Source organism: Leuciscus leuciscus, assembly GCF_965113295.1.
Source record: "Leuciscus leuciscus genome assembly, chromosome: 14".
In the NCBI taxonomy this organism is placed as follows: Eukaryota; Metazoa; Chordata; class Actinopteri; order Cypriniformes; family Leuciscidae; genus Leuciscus; species Leuciscus leuciscus.
In genome coordinates, this window is record NC_138738.1 from 14,144,318 (window position 1) to 14,161,915 (window position 17,598).

At 37.8% G+C, this 17,598-nt stretch overlaps 1 protein-coding gene across 1 annotated transcript in view; it reads left to right on the plus strand.

Annotated features, from left to right (window-relative positions):
- Positions 1–1,906: 1,906 nt before the first annotated feature.
- brinp3a.1 (bone morphogenetic protein/retinoic acid inducible neural-specific 3a, tandem duplicate 1) overlaps positions 1,907–17,598 on the plus strand; it is a 33,208-nt gene continuing 17,516 nt past the window's right edge. Inside the window, exons 1-4 of the mRNA XM_082137392.1 lie at positions 1,907–2,422; positions 3,125–3,399; positions 14,561–14,748; positions 15,685–15,869. Coding sequence (XP_081993518.1) covers positions 3,170–3,399; positions 14,561–14,748; positions 15,685–15,869 — 603 coding nt within the window. The 5' untranslated portion in view covers positions 1,907–2,422; positions 3,125–3,169. The remainder of the gene's footprint in view (positions 2,423–3,124; positions 3,400–14,560; positions 14,749–15,684; positions 15,870–17,598) is intronic.

The following is a 17,598-nucleotide window of genomic DNA, read 5'->3' on the forward strand; positions in this document are numbered from 1 at the left end:
CCTCACACGGTCGATCACTGTGAATCAATTGGAAGCCAATGTCAGACTGTTTCTACTCATTCTTGTGTTTAAAATTGATGTCAGCATTGTCATTTTAGTGTAGGCTACTCCTTTGATAGTCTGTTTTAATGGTAAACTTCTACTTATTACGAACATAATCATTGACACTGTTTGAGATAATATACAACATTCATCTGTCTGGATAGAGGTTTTTCATTTTAATTTATCTGAATAACCAATGCTTTGTGCAACCTTATGGTTATAGTTTTGAAAAGAGTGCAATTATTTATCTTAGAAATGTTGATTTGTGCATAATTGTGCATAATAGCCTAATCCAAAGAGACAAGCCACCATTGCATGATTTCTGTTTTTAAATACATAGCCTAGCAAATGATATGTGATATTATATTATATACTATATTAAACCCACATATTTAATGCAAATCATGTTGGTTCATTTTGTTGCAATATCACAATTGTATTTGTTTGTAAATTAGTTTCCAGTTTCCATTTTTTCCATGTCCCCACATGAAAAAAACTGGCAATTTGTTAAGAAATATTCTAGGTTCTTCTTCATTTTTTCCCATTGTCTTATCAAAAGTTTACAGTGAGACCATAATGAAAGCTAATCCCTCACACTATATATATATCCTGAGTATATATATAAAAAAATATATAAAAAAATTTCATGTTATCACATTGTTTAGAGCATAAGAAACAAATGGTAAAAAAAAAAAAAAAAAAAAAAAACATTTTTGAAAAATGATATTTTATTCATATTTTATGCTATGTCCTCTGTAGTGGTCACCAGGACTCAGTTGTTTAAAAAATAAAATGACATGAAATTATGTATAGGCAAAAACAATGGGATTTTTTTTTAAATTTTTTTTTTTTTATCACCAATACATTTTGGGGTTTCAGGATTTATTTTAACTCAAATTTGTATAAAGATGATTCTCAACTATGTTATGAAAGATATAACGGAATTAATTGATACACCATTTTACTTTATGCAATATGTGGGTAAAATGGCCATTAATTAATATTCCCATTCAATGCAATGTATCTATTCACTGTATCTAATGTGCACATTAATGTGTTCTTGGAGCAACATTTAATGAAAAAAGAAGTGTAATAATTGGAGTAATAATTAGCAACATTTTAATAATAATATATAATATTTCATAGGAATATTGATGTATAATTTATTTCCATATTCACTTGTTGTGTCTCCCAAAATGCCTGATAAATATGATTTAAGTCCTGATGTTCTCTACAGTGGACATGTATGAAATCAATGCCCAGAACACTGTAACAGAAATTCTTTTTTTTTTTTTTAAACCCCATAACGTTTTCCTGATATATTATCATATTTCCATAAAAGTGATACATTTGATCACTAAATTAATGTCAGGCATTTTAAAAACAGGCATTTTTAAAGACCAAGGATAAATTGTTTGTCATGGTGAAACCTCCAAACTTTTGGTATCTCTGAAAAGTCCTGAATGTGCTCTTTACAGACACCCAGGTTGTGACATGTGACATGTATGGACAAAAGTCTATTCCTGGGTCCCAAGAGTACAGTAAGCCCAATAGGCCTATCTCAATTCAAGCAATTTTCAAATAGGCTATAGTTTACGACTATCAGCTAGACTATGTGAGTAATGATGTGTCGAATTAATAATACAATATAAATCTTGCAGCTCGAGTAGGCTACTATTTGTATCATAAATATCCCATTCATAAATAAGCACAATATTATTTTCATAACAAGCACATAATGTTCAAACTCACTGTCACCCTGACAAAGTAGCGACATTCTCTCAGCAGTGAAACCCCGCCCCTCTTGCTCAGGAACAGCCAATGAGGAGTGGAGGAGGCTTGTCTCTGAAATAAATAGGATTTTTTCATGGTGTGTATGGGAACCGTCGAGTTTGAGCATCCGACATACGCGCAGTTGCAGTGGACCACTGGAGTCTGCATTTATATAGTGCTTCTTGGGGACCGGGTTAAGTTACTATATCGAGGGGAAACAGTAGACTTTAATCGCGTCAGTCGTTAATGGTTATGGGATTGCTTCAGCGTAACTTCCAATTCATAAGAGACCCGTCTACTTGGAGAGAGAAGAGTGAAGACAGGGCGACCGCTTCTAATCACGATAGTTTTTTTCTTCTGTTCACCCGGATTATACGGCACAAGACGTTGGAAATATACACCATAGTGGAAGGAGAGAGTTGGATGCTGGGTTTCCAAGGCTCTTCTCGCATCGCGATGGTGTTTAAAACAAGTTGAACTGAGCCAAATCTTTAAAGGTCACCCTCAACAATTTGCCTATGCTTTGCGTTTACAATCATTTGCCTTTAATCGTGAAACTGTAGAGGTTGTTGACTTCAGTGGTTGAAACATCGGACAACTAGAAAAGGTAGGCTAAACTTACTATAACTATAGCCTAATCATTAAATTAAACAAGTTTAACTATAATGAACTATTTTAACTAATTTTTATAATAATAATTGAAAATACTCATAATTACAAGCATGATCTCTACATAATCCTTTTATTTGCATTAGAGAAAATGCATGCGATTTAACATTATTAATGAGAAGGATGTTTCTAAAACCCAGGTTGGATGGAAAATAGCAGAAAAAAATGACAATATAATGCATATTGTTACATGCCTGTGTATGGAAATATATTTGAATAGCTTAATTCTATTTTTATAAGATACACTAAGTCAAGGTTTTCAATCTGGGACCCCCCAGCCAGATTCAGGGACCCAGGGACCTCCATCTTAAAGAAGCTAGATTTTTTCAGTATCACTTTATAAAGGATTTTAATAAGAACAGTGGCTACCATTACTACATTATTTAATGCTTAAAAGAACAATAGTAAGAAAGTTAAAAATGAGTTAATAGAAATGTCATAATAATTTAAACTTTATGTCTTAGGCCTATGTAGTATATTATATACCTATATATTATACATAACGGTGTAGACTTATAATACTTTAGGGACCCCAGACTGAAAACCCCGGACTTTAACTGTCTTTACTACTGTGTTTGAAAAAAAGAGGTGTCAGGACACAGTTCTACTTGAATTCACTGTGTTGTCTTTGTTGTTTCAGAGGGCAAGGAAAGTTCGGAGAGAATGTCGAGTCGCAGGGTGAAGCATGAGCTGCCAGTGTACTGATTTTAGACTGGCGTATCTGATGAGTCTATGGGTGTGTGTTGTACTAAGCCTTCACTGCTGGGTTCTAGCCCCTGTGGCAGCCTCCCATGATGCCGCTGGTCCGTTTGGGTGGCTCCTTTCAGATAAAGGGCCTTTTCATCACTCACAGGAATTTGCAGAATTTGTGGAGCGTTATCAACAGGGCTTCACAACCAAATACAAGATTTACAGGTGAGTTGGATAATTACTTCTGTTATTTATTGCCAGTGATGTTTAGAATGTGTTCCTAATGATATGCGAATATATGGTGCTTTTTCATTTTATTTGAACACATATTACTGTTTAATAAAAAAGTTAACAAGATACTTTGATGGAGGCTGGCTCATTTTGCTTTCACATGGAATACAAAAGAAAAGAACCTTCCACATGCAAATTACTACATGGTTGGACTAGTGGAAAACGCTGTTGTAGATACAACTATGCAATTAATTGAGATTATGTAAATAAAGCAATATATATATATATATTGAGAGAGAGAGAGAGAGAGAGAGAGAGAGAGAGAGATGTTGGGGAAACATCTGCACATGAGGAGTTACTTCACAGCTGTTTTCAAGTTTAAAGAGCAGTTAAAAACTTTTAATGCCAGATTATTAGTCGCAACTGATGTGAGGTGAGGTGTTGAGGGAAGTTGTGCTGAGTTAAAGCTGAGGATTAGATGAAGTGATAAACAGCCCAAAAGGGGAGGAGAGAAAAGCTGGAAAAGAGTTGGCTGAACTGAACCTGACTGACACGCTCATTTGGCAGGGCCGTTGGACCACGCTGCCAGGCGCAGATGGAGATGGCAACATTGGGGTTAGTCAGACACTCTCTCCTCGACATACGTGTGCATCTGTGAATGCTCCACTGGCTTTATTTTTTGCCAGAGACAGACTAGGAGTCAACAAAAGTACAGTTGTGCTTTCTCAATGTCAGATCTCCCCCTGCTGGTGGAAACCCGCAGCTTTGTCTGCGTATGTGTGTGCGAGCGCTGGGGTGCGCGTGTCTAAGCACATAGTTTTACTTTGCATGCTAGGCAGGGCTCCTATCCCAACATCCCTTGTGCCTTTTGAATGACTTTTAAGTACTTTGCTCTCACACTGGCAGTACAGAGAGGGACAAGTTTGCATCTGCGTTGATCTGAGTTGAGAAAGAATCAATTCTGCTTCCTGGCCTCTTAACACTCTTTGCCTTGAATGAGACATTTGAGAAAAGATAATGATGTGTGACACTGGAACAGTTTTATAAGCCTTGATAATGTGTGTGTGCATGTGTCAGACATTCTGTCATATTTTCTTTAAAAGCAGAAATGGAGTGTGTGAGGAAAAACAAGTAGAAACAATTTTCACTCAAAATTGCTAGTAGATTTCACAAATAATTACAAAGAAATGCCAAGTAACACTTTGGATTATACATGACATTTTTAAGTAGAAAGAATGAAATAGTGTTCTTGTAAAACACACTCCACCAAGAATTATTTTTTTTTTTTCATAGTCCAGTGCTACTTTATATTTGACGCAAAACCGTGTTCATTACACAATCGTTGTAAATAAAACAGCAAAACTTGAGCTGCTGTCCCACCTGCGTGGTTGTAAAATCCGTCAGGATAATAAATCCCCACCAAACCATTCTCACCTCAAAATTGGACATCATCAGCATCCGCAGTTTGTTTGCGTTTGCGGAAACACACCTTGCTTTTTACAAATTCATAACATGCTTGTGGTAACATAGGTAGGTGTGCGGTGACATAGATTAAAGGTAAATTTGTGGCATATGTTATATTCTCATTCTCCCCATTTACCTTCCTCCAAAGGTCGAACAGAGCCCAAGGGTACTGTAAAGACTTAGTAGTGTCTATCCTTCCTGTCAGATGCATGAAAGGGATCCCATAAAACACCAGACATATGCTGCTTGACAAGTGTATGATGGGAGGGTTCTGCACGGAAGGATGGGTGGGTGAGGCGGACAAGCCGATGGCAGCGGAAAAGGTTGCCGGAGCACATACTGTACGTGCTCGCTTGTTCCTCCCGGAGATGCTAATAGCGAAGCTCCCCGAGCACAAGGTGACAGCAATTGTCGGCTTAGCCAGAGCTGTGTGAGCAACAATGAGGATAAGCAGTAATTATCCCACGCAAACACTGTCTTGCTGAAGTTTTCCTGCACTTTGGAACGGAACTTAAAGTCAGCAGAGTCTGTGATGTTTTTCATTTTAGAATTCGACAGAACATGTGTACTTTCAGTCCTTTACTGGAATTAAAAGTATTAGGAATATTTAAATACATAAATAAATAAATAAATACAACAGAGATATTCTGCAACTTTCCAATGTATGGTTGTGTTTAAACTATTTGCTTTTTGTTTCAGATGCTAAATGAGCCGCTTATATTTAAATCAAATATTTTAATTATACATCCATAGCAGGAGAGTTGAGCTGTAAGGAAAGCCGCCTCCCTTAATGTGATCGTGTTGATGCACCACTTAATTACCCTTTTCTTAATTAGTTAGTCATTACTTCAGTATACAAGTCTGTAAAGGCTATATGTGGACTGTAAACAAAAGAAGATCATTTTTGTTCAAGATAATTAAGGGACTTAGTTAAATGGTAAAATCCATAAGGTTAGGTCTAACATTTTTTTTGTTAGATTAATGTAATTAATCTTAATTTAAAGGGAGATTTGTAAAATCTTAAAATTAGAAACATATACAACCATAGCATATACCCAGACTGCTGCTTTTTATTTTTTTTTCACCAGAGGGTAAAGCTTAGAATGAGGACAATGTTGAATAAATCAATATTTCCAATTAAGAAAGCTTCTGAAAGGGTTTAAGATGAATAAATATAATTGAATTATCATACATTCTTAAACATGTACAAGTCATAAGTGTTATTAATGCCTGAAGCATTAGAGGTCTATTAGCCTCCGGAATCTTCAGCGTTCCAAATAGCTTTAGACGGAAAATGTTTAGCCTAACGACAATAATGTCTGAACATTCTCCATAAAAGCCTCAGATCATTGATTGCTCAATTAGTGGCTCTACATTGTGCTATTTTAGAGGGATATTTAACTTAATGCAGTCGTGTGTGTGCTGTGTACAGGACATTAATGACAGCTGGGTTCTGTAGAAATACTTTGAACCACCCGTATCAAAGAATATCTCAGTGTTGTCCTGAAAATCAAACTGGGGCAAAGACTGTGATGTTCACCAGTGTGGAATTTCAAATTAAACACATGAAGGGGTTCCGGTATGGCATACTTGACAATTTTTTTATTTAATTTTTTCATTCATGGAAAGAAATGGTTTCATTTCACACCTGTTGGATTTATTTTGCCCTTATTATATTTTCATTCGCCAGTTGTATGTTATCAGGTAAACTCTTAAAAATAACAGTTCTTTATTGGCACCAATGGTTCCATGAAGAACCATTAACATCCATGGAGACTTTCTACTTTCAGATTATTCAGATGTTCTTCACTCTAAGAAAAAATGGTTATTTAGAACTGTTCACTGGAAGGTTATATAAGTAGCCTACACAAAAAATATTATTCTATGGCAACACTGTAAAAAACTCCTTCTTATGGAACCTTTATTTTTAGGAGTGCAAAGGAGAATTTAATTTCAATCCAAAAGCATGATTAGTGTGATATTGCTTTTATACAAAAGTTATTTGAACAAGAAATTAATTTCGAATGTCTCACATTTTAGACAAAATATGGCTAGTAATTTTGTTTATTTTTGCATCACCAAGGGAAGTAATAATACTAATAATAATAACTTGGACTTATAAAGTGCCTCTCATGGTACCCAAGGTCGCTTAACAGCGACCTTGGGTACCATGACGGGGGGAGTTAGGGGTCAGTATTTCTAAAAGTAATCAAATCATCTTGCAACCTAGATCAACACTGGGTGAATTGTGGTAATCTAGAGCATTGTTTTGCAGTTTTGACCTTTACAATTTACTTCCATTGTCACGCCCAAAATATTCCAACAAATAGGGCGTTATCACATGACAGCCCAGTTAGAATATGCTAAAGCTATCATAGACTTGCTTGTAATTGCGCACGAAATATACACAACAGAGACTGGGTTTCCCAGAATCCTAATTCACCATATATAAGAGAACGAGAGAAGGTGGGTGGGAGTGAGAGAGGGAGAGAGAGATCGACAGAAGGAGAGGTAGAGAGAGATATCAGGCTAGTAGCGTCAGGCCCTAGCTAATCGTCTCATTATTTATGTTTCAAGACATGTATATCCCCTGAGTATGCTTGCACTTGCATTGGAAACACAATCAAGGACAAAACACCTACTGGCTGCTATGGTAGATTGTTTTCCTTGTTCAGTTTATCAGGGCCAGAGCTCGACTGAGAGAGATGAGCTGTTGGACTTCCCTTATGGGAATTGAATGATGGAAGTGCACAGAGGTGCGTAGTTTAAGTCATATCTCACAACTGGCAGGAGTGATGATGACTGGGGCTTTGATGGCTTAATATTTTAGTATGAAGAAATACTCTCTGAATAAAGAGCGAATGTCCTTTGTTGACCAATTAGCTCTAATTTTAGGTCCGGAAAGTTTCTCGAAGTCCTAAATGACTCATGCTGTAGAATGAGTGAGGCCCTAATGAGCGTGTTTACTTCAGATTAATGTTAGCATGAAGAAGTGTTTGATAAACACAACTAATGAGGTGTAGCAGCTTTCAATTTGCTTCAGGTTAGTCTTGAATTAAAAATCAAGTTAAGACCACAATACAAACACAGCTGGTAGTTGGCAATAAAGGGCATTTTATTGAAATATATATATAAAAAATGTCATTTGGCTTGTTTTATCAGCATCTCGTGCATATTTTAAAGGTTCATGAGACAAGGAGACACGTTTAGGTGAAAGCAGTTTATAATATACCGGTTTGAAGTTTGGGGTCAGTATAATTTAGTTCAGTATATATATATATATATATATATATATATATATATATATATATATATATATATATATATCAGTGGCGAGCGGTGACTTAACCGGATATGCTGGGTGGCACGTTATGTCAAAAAATGACATGGGTTTGTTGGATGGGTTTAATAAGCAAGACGCTCACGCTCGCTCTATACAGTGTTAGCTACTCACTTGCTTCCTCTCATGACACATAGCAACACAGCTAAAAGTATTCCTAATATGTTGTACGGCGCATCTGCCTTAAAGGGTTAGTTCACCCAAAAATGCAAATTACTCACCCTCATGTTGTTCCAACCCCGGAAGACTTTCGTTCATCTTCGGAACACAAATTAAGATATTTTTGATGAAATCTGAGAGCTGGCTCACTCCTTCATGGGCTGCTAGGTAATTGTATCTGCCGGTCCAGAAAAGTTAGAAAAGACATTGTTAAAATAGTGCAAGTGACTACAGTGGCTCAACCTTAAGTTTATCAAGCGACAAGAATACTTTTTGTGCACAAAACCCCCCCAAAAAAGAACGACTTTATTCAACTATTAATTTTCTTCTGTGTGGGCCTCTGACGTGAGTTCACGAGAGCGCCACGACGCATGCGCGAGAACTGAGAAGATGACGCAGATGGGTCTCAATGTAGTGTTTATAATGGTTCTAAAGTGTGCATTTCCTGGATGTCCGAATCGTGAGAAACCAACGAGAAAACGTAAAAGTGCCTTACCAATGCAGCAAAATGAGTGGCTTACCTTTCACACTTTCCCATCAAATGATCGTGAACGCCATCTTCTCAGTTCTCACGGATGCGTCGTGTCGCTCTCGTGAACTCACGTCAGAGGCCCATATATATTTCACATTATTAACTGTTTTTTTTACAGTATTTTTGATCAAATAAATGCAGCCTAGGTGGCTATAAGAGACTTATTTCAAAAGCATTAAAAAAATAATATACATATACATTACCGCTCAATACTATTCTTGAGAACACATTGCTATTACCCTTTAACAGCAGTTCTACCAGAAAGACTCGGGAGAATAAATACTATAACAATTAACATTTATTAATAGCCCAACAAGCAATCAAGTTCTTTGGCGTAGCTTGCAATCCGAGGGTCCGGATCTGCATATCCTGCCTGAAGATGAAGGCAGGGGCGCAGCCGACCCCCTGCAAGGTATAGGAAGGGACCATCCTGGTGGTGGTGGGGTGGATGGAGGGAAGAGACCATCCTGGTGGTGTTGGGGGGGATGGAGAGAAATACCCATCTTGGTGGTGGTGGGGAGGATGGAGGTGAATTGAAGCGTCAGCATCTGCGAACTCAGACGTGTGTAAGTACCAATCTTTTATACCACAAGTATAGGAATATGATTGGATAGATGAGAAAGTAATAAGTGACGTAACAATTGAGTCTTCCCGGCAGAACTTATGCTAGAGCTTCATTTCATCTCCCAGAATCTAGAAATCTAGAATCTAGAAACTCACGTAATAAATGCTTGCTGCACAAACATGTCAAATGGTGTCAGTCTCTGATTGAAAGCTCGGTGGTCTGGCAGCACTCATGGAGGAAGCCAGGTAGATGCACACTTCTTGCAACACACAACCGAAGGGTAAAGAAAAAGTGTCGGTACTCCTGAAGGTTGAAATCGTGTTCCAGGGCGGTCAGAGTACCGGCAACATGTGAGAAGTGCCAGTACGCAAGAAAAAGTGAGGGTACGTACATATTGATTAAAAAATAGAAGTGCCGGTACTGTGTACCTGTGCATACCGGCCCACCTCGAGCACTGCACATGACTATGGATGGTATTGGGAGATGAACTGCTGTTAAAGGGTAATAGCCATGTGTTCTCAAGAATAGTATTGAGCGGTAATGCTGACACATATGTATATGTATATAATTTTTTTAATGCTTTTGAAATAAGTCTCTTATGGCCACCTAGGCTGCATTTATTTGAAAATACTGTAAAAAAAAACAGTTAATAATGTGAAATATATATGGGCCTCTGACGTGAGTTCACGAGAGCGACACAACGCATCCGTGAGAACTGAGAAGATGGCGTTCACGATCATTTGATGGGTAAGTGTGAAAGGTAAGCCACTCATTTTGCTGCATTGGTAAGGCACTTTTACGTTTTCCCGTTGGTTTCTCACGATTCGGACATCCAGGAAATGCACACTTTAGAACCATTATAAACACTACATTGAGACCCATCTGCGTCATCTTCTCAGTTCTCGCGCATGCGTCGTGGCGCTCTCGTGAACTCACGTCAGAGGCCCATATATATTTCACATTATTAACTGTTTTTTTTACAGTATTTTTGATCAAATAAATGCAGCCTAGGTGGCCATAAGAGACTTATTTCAAAAGCATTAAAAAAATTATATACATATACATATGTGTCAGCATTACCGCTCAATACTATTCTTGAGAACACATGGCTATTACCCTTTAACAGCAGTTCATCTCCCAATACCATCCATAGTCATGTGCAGTGCTCGAGGTGGGCCGGTATGCACAGGTACACAGTACCGGTACTTCTATTTTTTAATCAATATGTACGTACCCTCACTTTTTCTTGCGTACTGGCACTTCTCACATGTTGCCGGTACTCTGACCGCCCTGGAACACGATTTCAACCTTCAGGAGTACCGACACTTTTTCTTTACCCTTCGGTTGTGTGTTGCAAGAAGTGTGCATCTACCTGGCTTCCTCCATGAGTGCTGCCAGACCACCGAGCTTTCAATCAGAGACTGACACCATTTGACATGTTTGTGCAGCAAGCATTTATTACGTGAGTTTCTAGATTTATGGACTGTTTGAGTTATCAGCCTGACACTGATAGTCTTGGACACAAATGCCATCCATCCTGACTGTGAGTGTGTTAAATGATTAAACCACTTATAGTATATTTGTGGGTCAACAGCGGAATAACAGCCGCAAAAGCTATTAAAAATGCTAAATAACCTGCAAATGTAGTTTCAATGCAGGGCACAAATGCAAATGGCATTACTTTACAAATTATACATGGTCTTTGTAATTAATGAATTGCAAACTTACAGAATATTACCAGTCAAAAGTTTGGGGTCGGTAAGATTTTGATCATGATCCTTCAGAATGTATTCTAATATGCTGATTTGCAGCTCAAGAAACTTAATCAATGATGAAAACAGTTGTGCTACTTAATATTTTTATGGAAACCATAATATATGATTTGATATATTTTTTGATGAATAGAAATTTCAAAAGAACAGCATTTTTTTTATCAAAATACGTTGTTGCATTATAAATGTGTCACTTTTGATACATTTAATGCATCATTGCTAAATAAAAGTATTCTTTCAACAAAAAAACTAATATATATATATATATATATATATATATAATCTTACTGGACATCCCCAAACTATTGAACAGTAGTGTATCTGTATTTTGTTGCATGCAGTTATGAATATAAGTGATTAAGCATGCATTTGTGAGAATCTTTGATATTGTTTACTCCATTAAAACAAATTAATACTGACTGGATAGACACAGTTGTTGTTCCTACTCTCTAATTATTTATTTATTTATTTGCTTACCTAATTTTTCAAAACTGTAGTGAGAAATTACCTGTGCCGTGTCAAAAATTATTAAACTTTTAAAAATTGGTCTCGAGACTCCTGTATTCTGTTCCATTCGGTTGCTCTAAATCTTTTTGAACGCAAGAACGTGTTATGTGTTAACAGCTTTTTACTCATTCTGTTCTACCTGTTTCTATAAGTGTGGTTTAGCAAGGCGCAATGTATTACAGAATTTACGTACAGGTAATTTTTTCATTAATTTTGCAGCCTACTTGAAACTAATTAATAATTGCTTAATAATTGAATAATGTAACCCATCCATAAATCTCACCATAGAGTGTATTGCATAATACTGCAAAAACGTTGCATAAATCTGACTCTTTCCTATTAACGAAGACTGAATGTAACAGTCACCCATGTTTCAAACATAGCGCTGCTTCCGACAGCATAACAAGCTGGTCTCATTTGCTTGTACTGTGACACTCTCAGTCTCCCTTTGGCTTCAGACTGCTTCCTCTGGAGCGTGTTCTCACCGTTGACTCCATGTAGCCGTGGGTCTCTGTGGGGAAGCCTGGCAGGTAGTTCTTCAAAATGCCTTCTCCTGCTGTGAGGCTCTAGCGTGGGCCCAGTGGTGGATTAGCCTCCAACTCCATCCATAACTGTCTATCAAAAACTTTTGTTCTGACACAGTGTCGATCATTCTTTCTCTCTCCATTTTTTTCTCTTTCTCTCCCTCTCTCTCTACATTTGTCTTTCTTTGTCTCATTGTCCTTGCTGCTCTTCCTTTCTGCTGTCAATAAGTGTCATCTGTTATTATTTAGATACATACACACTTAGCAAGCCATTTATTGCAATATAGGGTATAATGAGGCAAGATGCCCCCTAGGGTATGCTGTCCTGAAATGTGACATTTGTGACAACATTTGTGTGATTTTTTTTTTCAGTCTTTCAGTCAGTTTTGAGGTTTCTGATTTGTGTATTTGTACCAACATTTTTCTGTTGATGGGGATTCGTGGATACAGTAATTGATTTAGATTGGAGTGGAAAATACGTTTTGTTGTTGTTTGTTTGTTTGTGCAAGATAAATAGATAAAAAAAGGACTTTTGCCTCAATAAACTCCTGATTACTGCTTATTAAAAGTAAGGTTGCTGTAAAAGGGATAGTTCACCCAAAAATGAAAATTCTGTCATCATTTACTCATCCTCAAGTTGCTCCAAACCTGTGTATTTTTATTTATTTTTTCATACCATGGAAATCAATGGTGTCCATCAACTGTTTGGTTACCGACATTCTTCAAAATATCTTTTGTGTTCAGCAGAAAAAAAGAAATCATACAGTTTGAAGCAACTTGAGGATGAGTAAATAATGACAGCATTTTCATTTTTGGGTGAACTATCCCTTTAAGTTTGGGTATTGGGTAGGAATTTGGTTGGAATAAGGGATGCAGAATATGGTTATGCAAAATATCTGCTTTATAAGTACTAATAAACAGCCAATATCCTAGTAACATGAATGCTAATTAGCAACTAGTTAATAGTGAGAATTGGACCCTGAACTATGTTCCCTTATTATTATATTGAGAATCATTCCTTCTGAATTTATAGTCTTTTATTCTATTGTTACAGGAACCACAAATGACTGTAAATTCAGACTGAACCGATTATTCCTTGTTTTAAAGTAATAGGAAGAAGAACAGAGCGTAAAAGGAATAAATGGATCTTTCAGATCTATTTCTTTGATTTTGTGATTTTCCAGTCATTGTATTTTATTCAGTTTGAGTGAACGAAGTGTATCTGATTTTAAAAACAATCTTTGATTTCGTATTTTACATTACTGAAACTTTAATGTTTAACCATATAGTAAAGTAAAAAATATAAATAAATAAAAACATGCAAAAATCAGATAACAGCTGGAACAAGAGGTTGAAGGTCATCTTACCTCATTATTAGTTGGGCAAGATTTTTTTTTTTTGCAGGATTTTAGGATTATTTTCTATTTTACATAGGAAATGTTTCTATTAATGTCCCCTGATATTATATTGAATGATAATATTTATGAAATATAGTATTAAAGTTTTATATTAAAAGCTCTCGTTTTGTGTTTTGCAATGCATACTGCATTTGACTTTTGGCTTAATACGGTGATGATCATACTCTTAAAGTATATCCTACCTAACTCAGTACAGCCATACAGTCTTGTTGCGTACTTTTTTATTTTACTTAAGTTTAGTTACAGCACTGAACGTTATATAAGGAACATTTTATTGTATTGTGCTGAGCAGCTGCTGCTGTAAATGAAAGACATAGTGGCAACTTATTTTGTCAAACGAAATTCCAACTGTTTTCCTTTGGCCTTTTATTTGTGAAAGAAAGAAGCTTGCCATTGTTGCTGATTACTCCCAGTCAGCCCTTCTTCAGTGCAAAAGTTGGAAGAAAAAAACTAAAAACAAATTGCACCATTATGTAGAGGACAACAGCTTTTAAAGCAGGCCAGAGCAATTCCTGAGGTTGGAAAAAATAAAGAGAATGCATAATATGATTTGAATTGCTGGCACGGGGTCATGCAGTCATCGCATTTTCTCCTCAGCAGGTCTTAACCGAATATGCGTTGTACTCAAGCTGCGTGAAGGTTTCTCAGACCTCTCTTTAAACTGCTTTTCTTTTTCATTTGGGGAATATATAGAACTCCAATTTCAGAGAAACTTTAACTGTAGTGGCTTACACTGAACCAGATTCTAAAACAAACTCTCCCAGATGTTGAAAAAATGATTGTCAGGATTTTTCCCTCCTGTGTTCATTGTGGCTCAAATGAAGGACATTTCCAAATAGGGTGTATGTGTGTGTGTTTGTGCGTGACCTTGCAGAGAGTTTGGGCGCTGGAGGGTGAACAGCCTGGCTCTGGAGAGAGAGGACAATGGCGTGGCTCTACCCCTCGATCCAGAGTTTATGCAGACCATCAGACAGTTGGGCCGCAGACCCACCCTCGCTGCCATTACCGAGAACATCATCAGGAAATATGGCACTCACTTTCTGCTTTCAGCTACACTCGGAGGTACTTCAACAAAGATACCTGTTCATTTCTACAGAATTTCCATTTCCATTGAAAAAAAAAAACTGATTCTTTTGATGTGTCTTGGTACACAATGACATGAGATGCAAGTGTTGGATCACATTACAGTTTAAATCATTATAGTTTAATTGGGATAGAAAATTTGACATCTACAATAGCCAATAATCTAAAACAATCATAAAAAAAAATAGAGCATTAAGATAAATTTACTAAATGATTCAGACAGTTTTTTAGAAAATTGCATAAATCTACTTTCTGGTGTATTTAATTATGTATATTTTCTACAACATGCACCATCGACACAACCTGCCGAAACTCAATAGTTACACAAAGTTATTTGCGATTAAATATTTGAATCAAATGAAAGCCGTATTTATAAGATTTAATTAAAAACTTTACCATGAAACTTTATCTTTAACTGACATACTGTTATGAATTCTGTTGCATGAATCTACTTTCTGGTGTCTTAATATATGTATATTTTCTTCTACATGCAACATCCACACAACCTGTTGAACTTTAATAATTACACAGCATTATTTGCAATTAAACATTTTAATCAATTGACAGCTGCTGTATTAATAAGATTTCATTAAAAACTTTAACATGAATGTTATCTTTAATTGATATACTTTCATATAAACCCATCTCATCATAAACAAGATCTGTTGAGCATTATGTAAAGTGTTAATGTTTTTTTAATGACAGAATAATTAACTTATCAAATTTATATATATAAAAAAAAAAACTTTGATACATTTTCCATCTTCTATTCCCTTCTTGTAGTCTGTGTTCCAGAGTTTCGCTGAATAGATAATTCCCTTGCTTCACTCTTCCTTACAACACAAAGAACATCCTTTATGAAGCCCTTTTCCCCAGCATTCCTCACTCTTTTATGTTGCTTTGCCCTCGTTGCAGGTGAGGAGGCGTTGACTATATTTGTGGACAAGAGGAGGCTAAGCCGGACGGCTGACCTGACTGACTCAAATGGCACGGCTGTGACTCTGGAGGCTCTGCACCAGCTGGCTGCCTCCTACTTCATAGACAGAGAGAGTACTCTGCGAAAACTGCACCACCTCCAGATTGCCTCCACTGCCATCAAGGTAACCCTGTGGCCTAGATGCGCACAGACCTGGGGACCTGACCCCACGTTTGAGTGCTTATTTTTGGAAAGGAGTTTGACTTGAGCTCGGCTGTTTCTATTGTTTTGCAGCTGCATCATTTGGAGCTCAAAAGAATTGGGCTAAATGTTAGAAAAGCACTGTAGTTTTCCTTCACTTTTGTTCTTGTGATTTTGGTTGTGTAGATATAAAGTATTAATGACTCAGGTGGGAACGCACAGAGAAGCTTTTGATTGAGTTAAATTTAGTTTGAAAGCCACTGTTTTTACACACATTCAGCTTTAAGCTCTTTGAGACATGCATGATTTAATACATAGCAAGATATCTGTAGCAAGCAATATGTGACACGTCAGTGATTGTGCTTCTACACACTTCTACTGTACATGCATGTTACTGAAGTTAGAGTTGAAATGGTTATCTGGAAAACAGGGGATGGTTCATTAGGTATACAGTATCTGTCATACATATTAATCTGTGTTGACTTGGGAGGATAGGAATTGTAAAAAAAAAAAAAAAAAACGATTTCGGCTTGAATGCCTCTTAATGATTCCAGTTTGTTAATGGTTCGATTTAAGATTCATTTTCATGTTTATTAGTTTCCCCAGGTGTTTGAGATTAGCGACGCCCCCTTGTTATCTTGTTTAGCTTGTTTTGCCTTGTATTTAAGCCCTGTGTTTTAGTCCAGTCTTTGTGACTTCTTGTGTTGTTACTGCTGATGTTGGTTGTGCCGCTGATGTTGGTTGTGCCGCTGATGTTGGTTGTGCCGCTGATGTTGGTTGTGCCGCTGATGTTGGTTGTGCCGCTGATGTTGGTTGTGCCGCTGATGTTGGTTGTGCCGCTGATGTTGGTTGTGCCGCTGATGTTGGTTGTGCCGCTGATGTGCCGCTGATGTTGGTTGTGCCGCTGATGTCCGCTGATGTTGGTTGTGCCGCTGATGTTGGTTGTGCCGCTGATGTTGGTTGTGCCGCTGATCCTGAGTCCTGTTCCTGGTCTGAGTCCTTGTATTGTTTTCAGTTTATTGAATAAAGTGTGCTGCATGTGGATCCTGCTTCCTCCCTCTTTCTCTCCTCCATTTTTCAAGATGGCCAGCCGATTAAGAGGTATGTGAAGGACTTCTCGGCTACCTGTCATCTGGGATCACTTGATGACACTGAGCTCATGGACCTGTTCTGGAGCGGGCTGAATGCGGATATCGCTCAGCTGATGCCTGACGACTATACCGGCTGGACTCTAGAAGGATATATTGACCTGGCCCTTTACCTGACCGGTTCGGCTTTTACTGTGGGCTTGGCCAATGAAACACCCCGCAAGCTCACAGTACCCCCTGAGTCAGTTCACATCTCGCCTGTCCAACCAGAGTACCTTCACTTCAGCCTAGCCGAGCCTAAGTTTCTCCATGTCACGCCAACCATCAAGCCAGCCATCGCATCGGTCTATGGCCATCCAGGACTTGTTTCCAGCGTGGCTGATTCCCCGCTGATGTCAGCTCGCGCTGCCAAGAGAACCATCGCTCCCGAGCCCTTCCAGCCTGAGCCTGTCAAGCCAGAGACTGTTCACATCGCTTCTGCCGATCCAGAGACTGTTCACGTTGCGTCTGCCGAGCCAGAGCTTCACGCCAGTCCTGCCGAGCCAGAGCTTCACGCCAGTCCTGCCGAGCCAGAGCTTCACGCCAGTCCAGCCGAGCCAGAGCTTCACACCAGTCCAGCCGAGC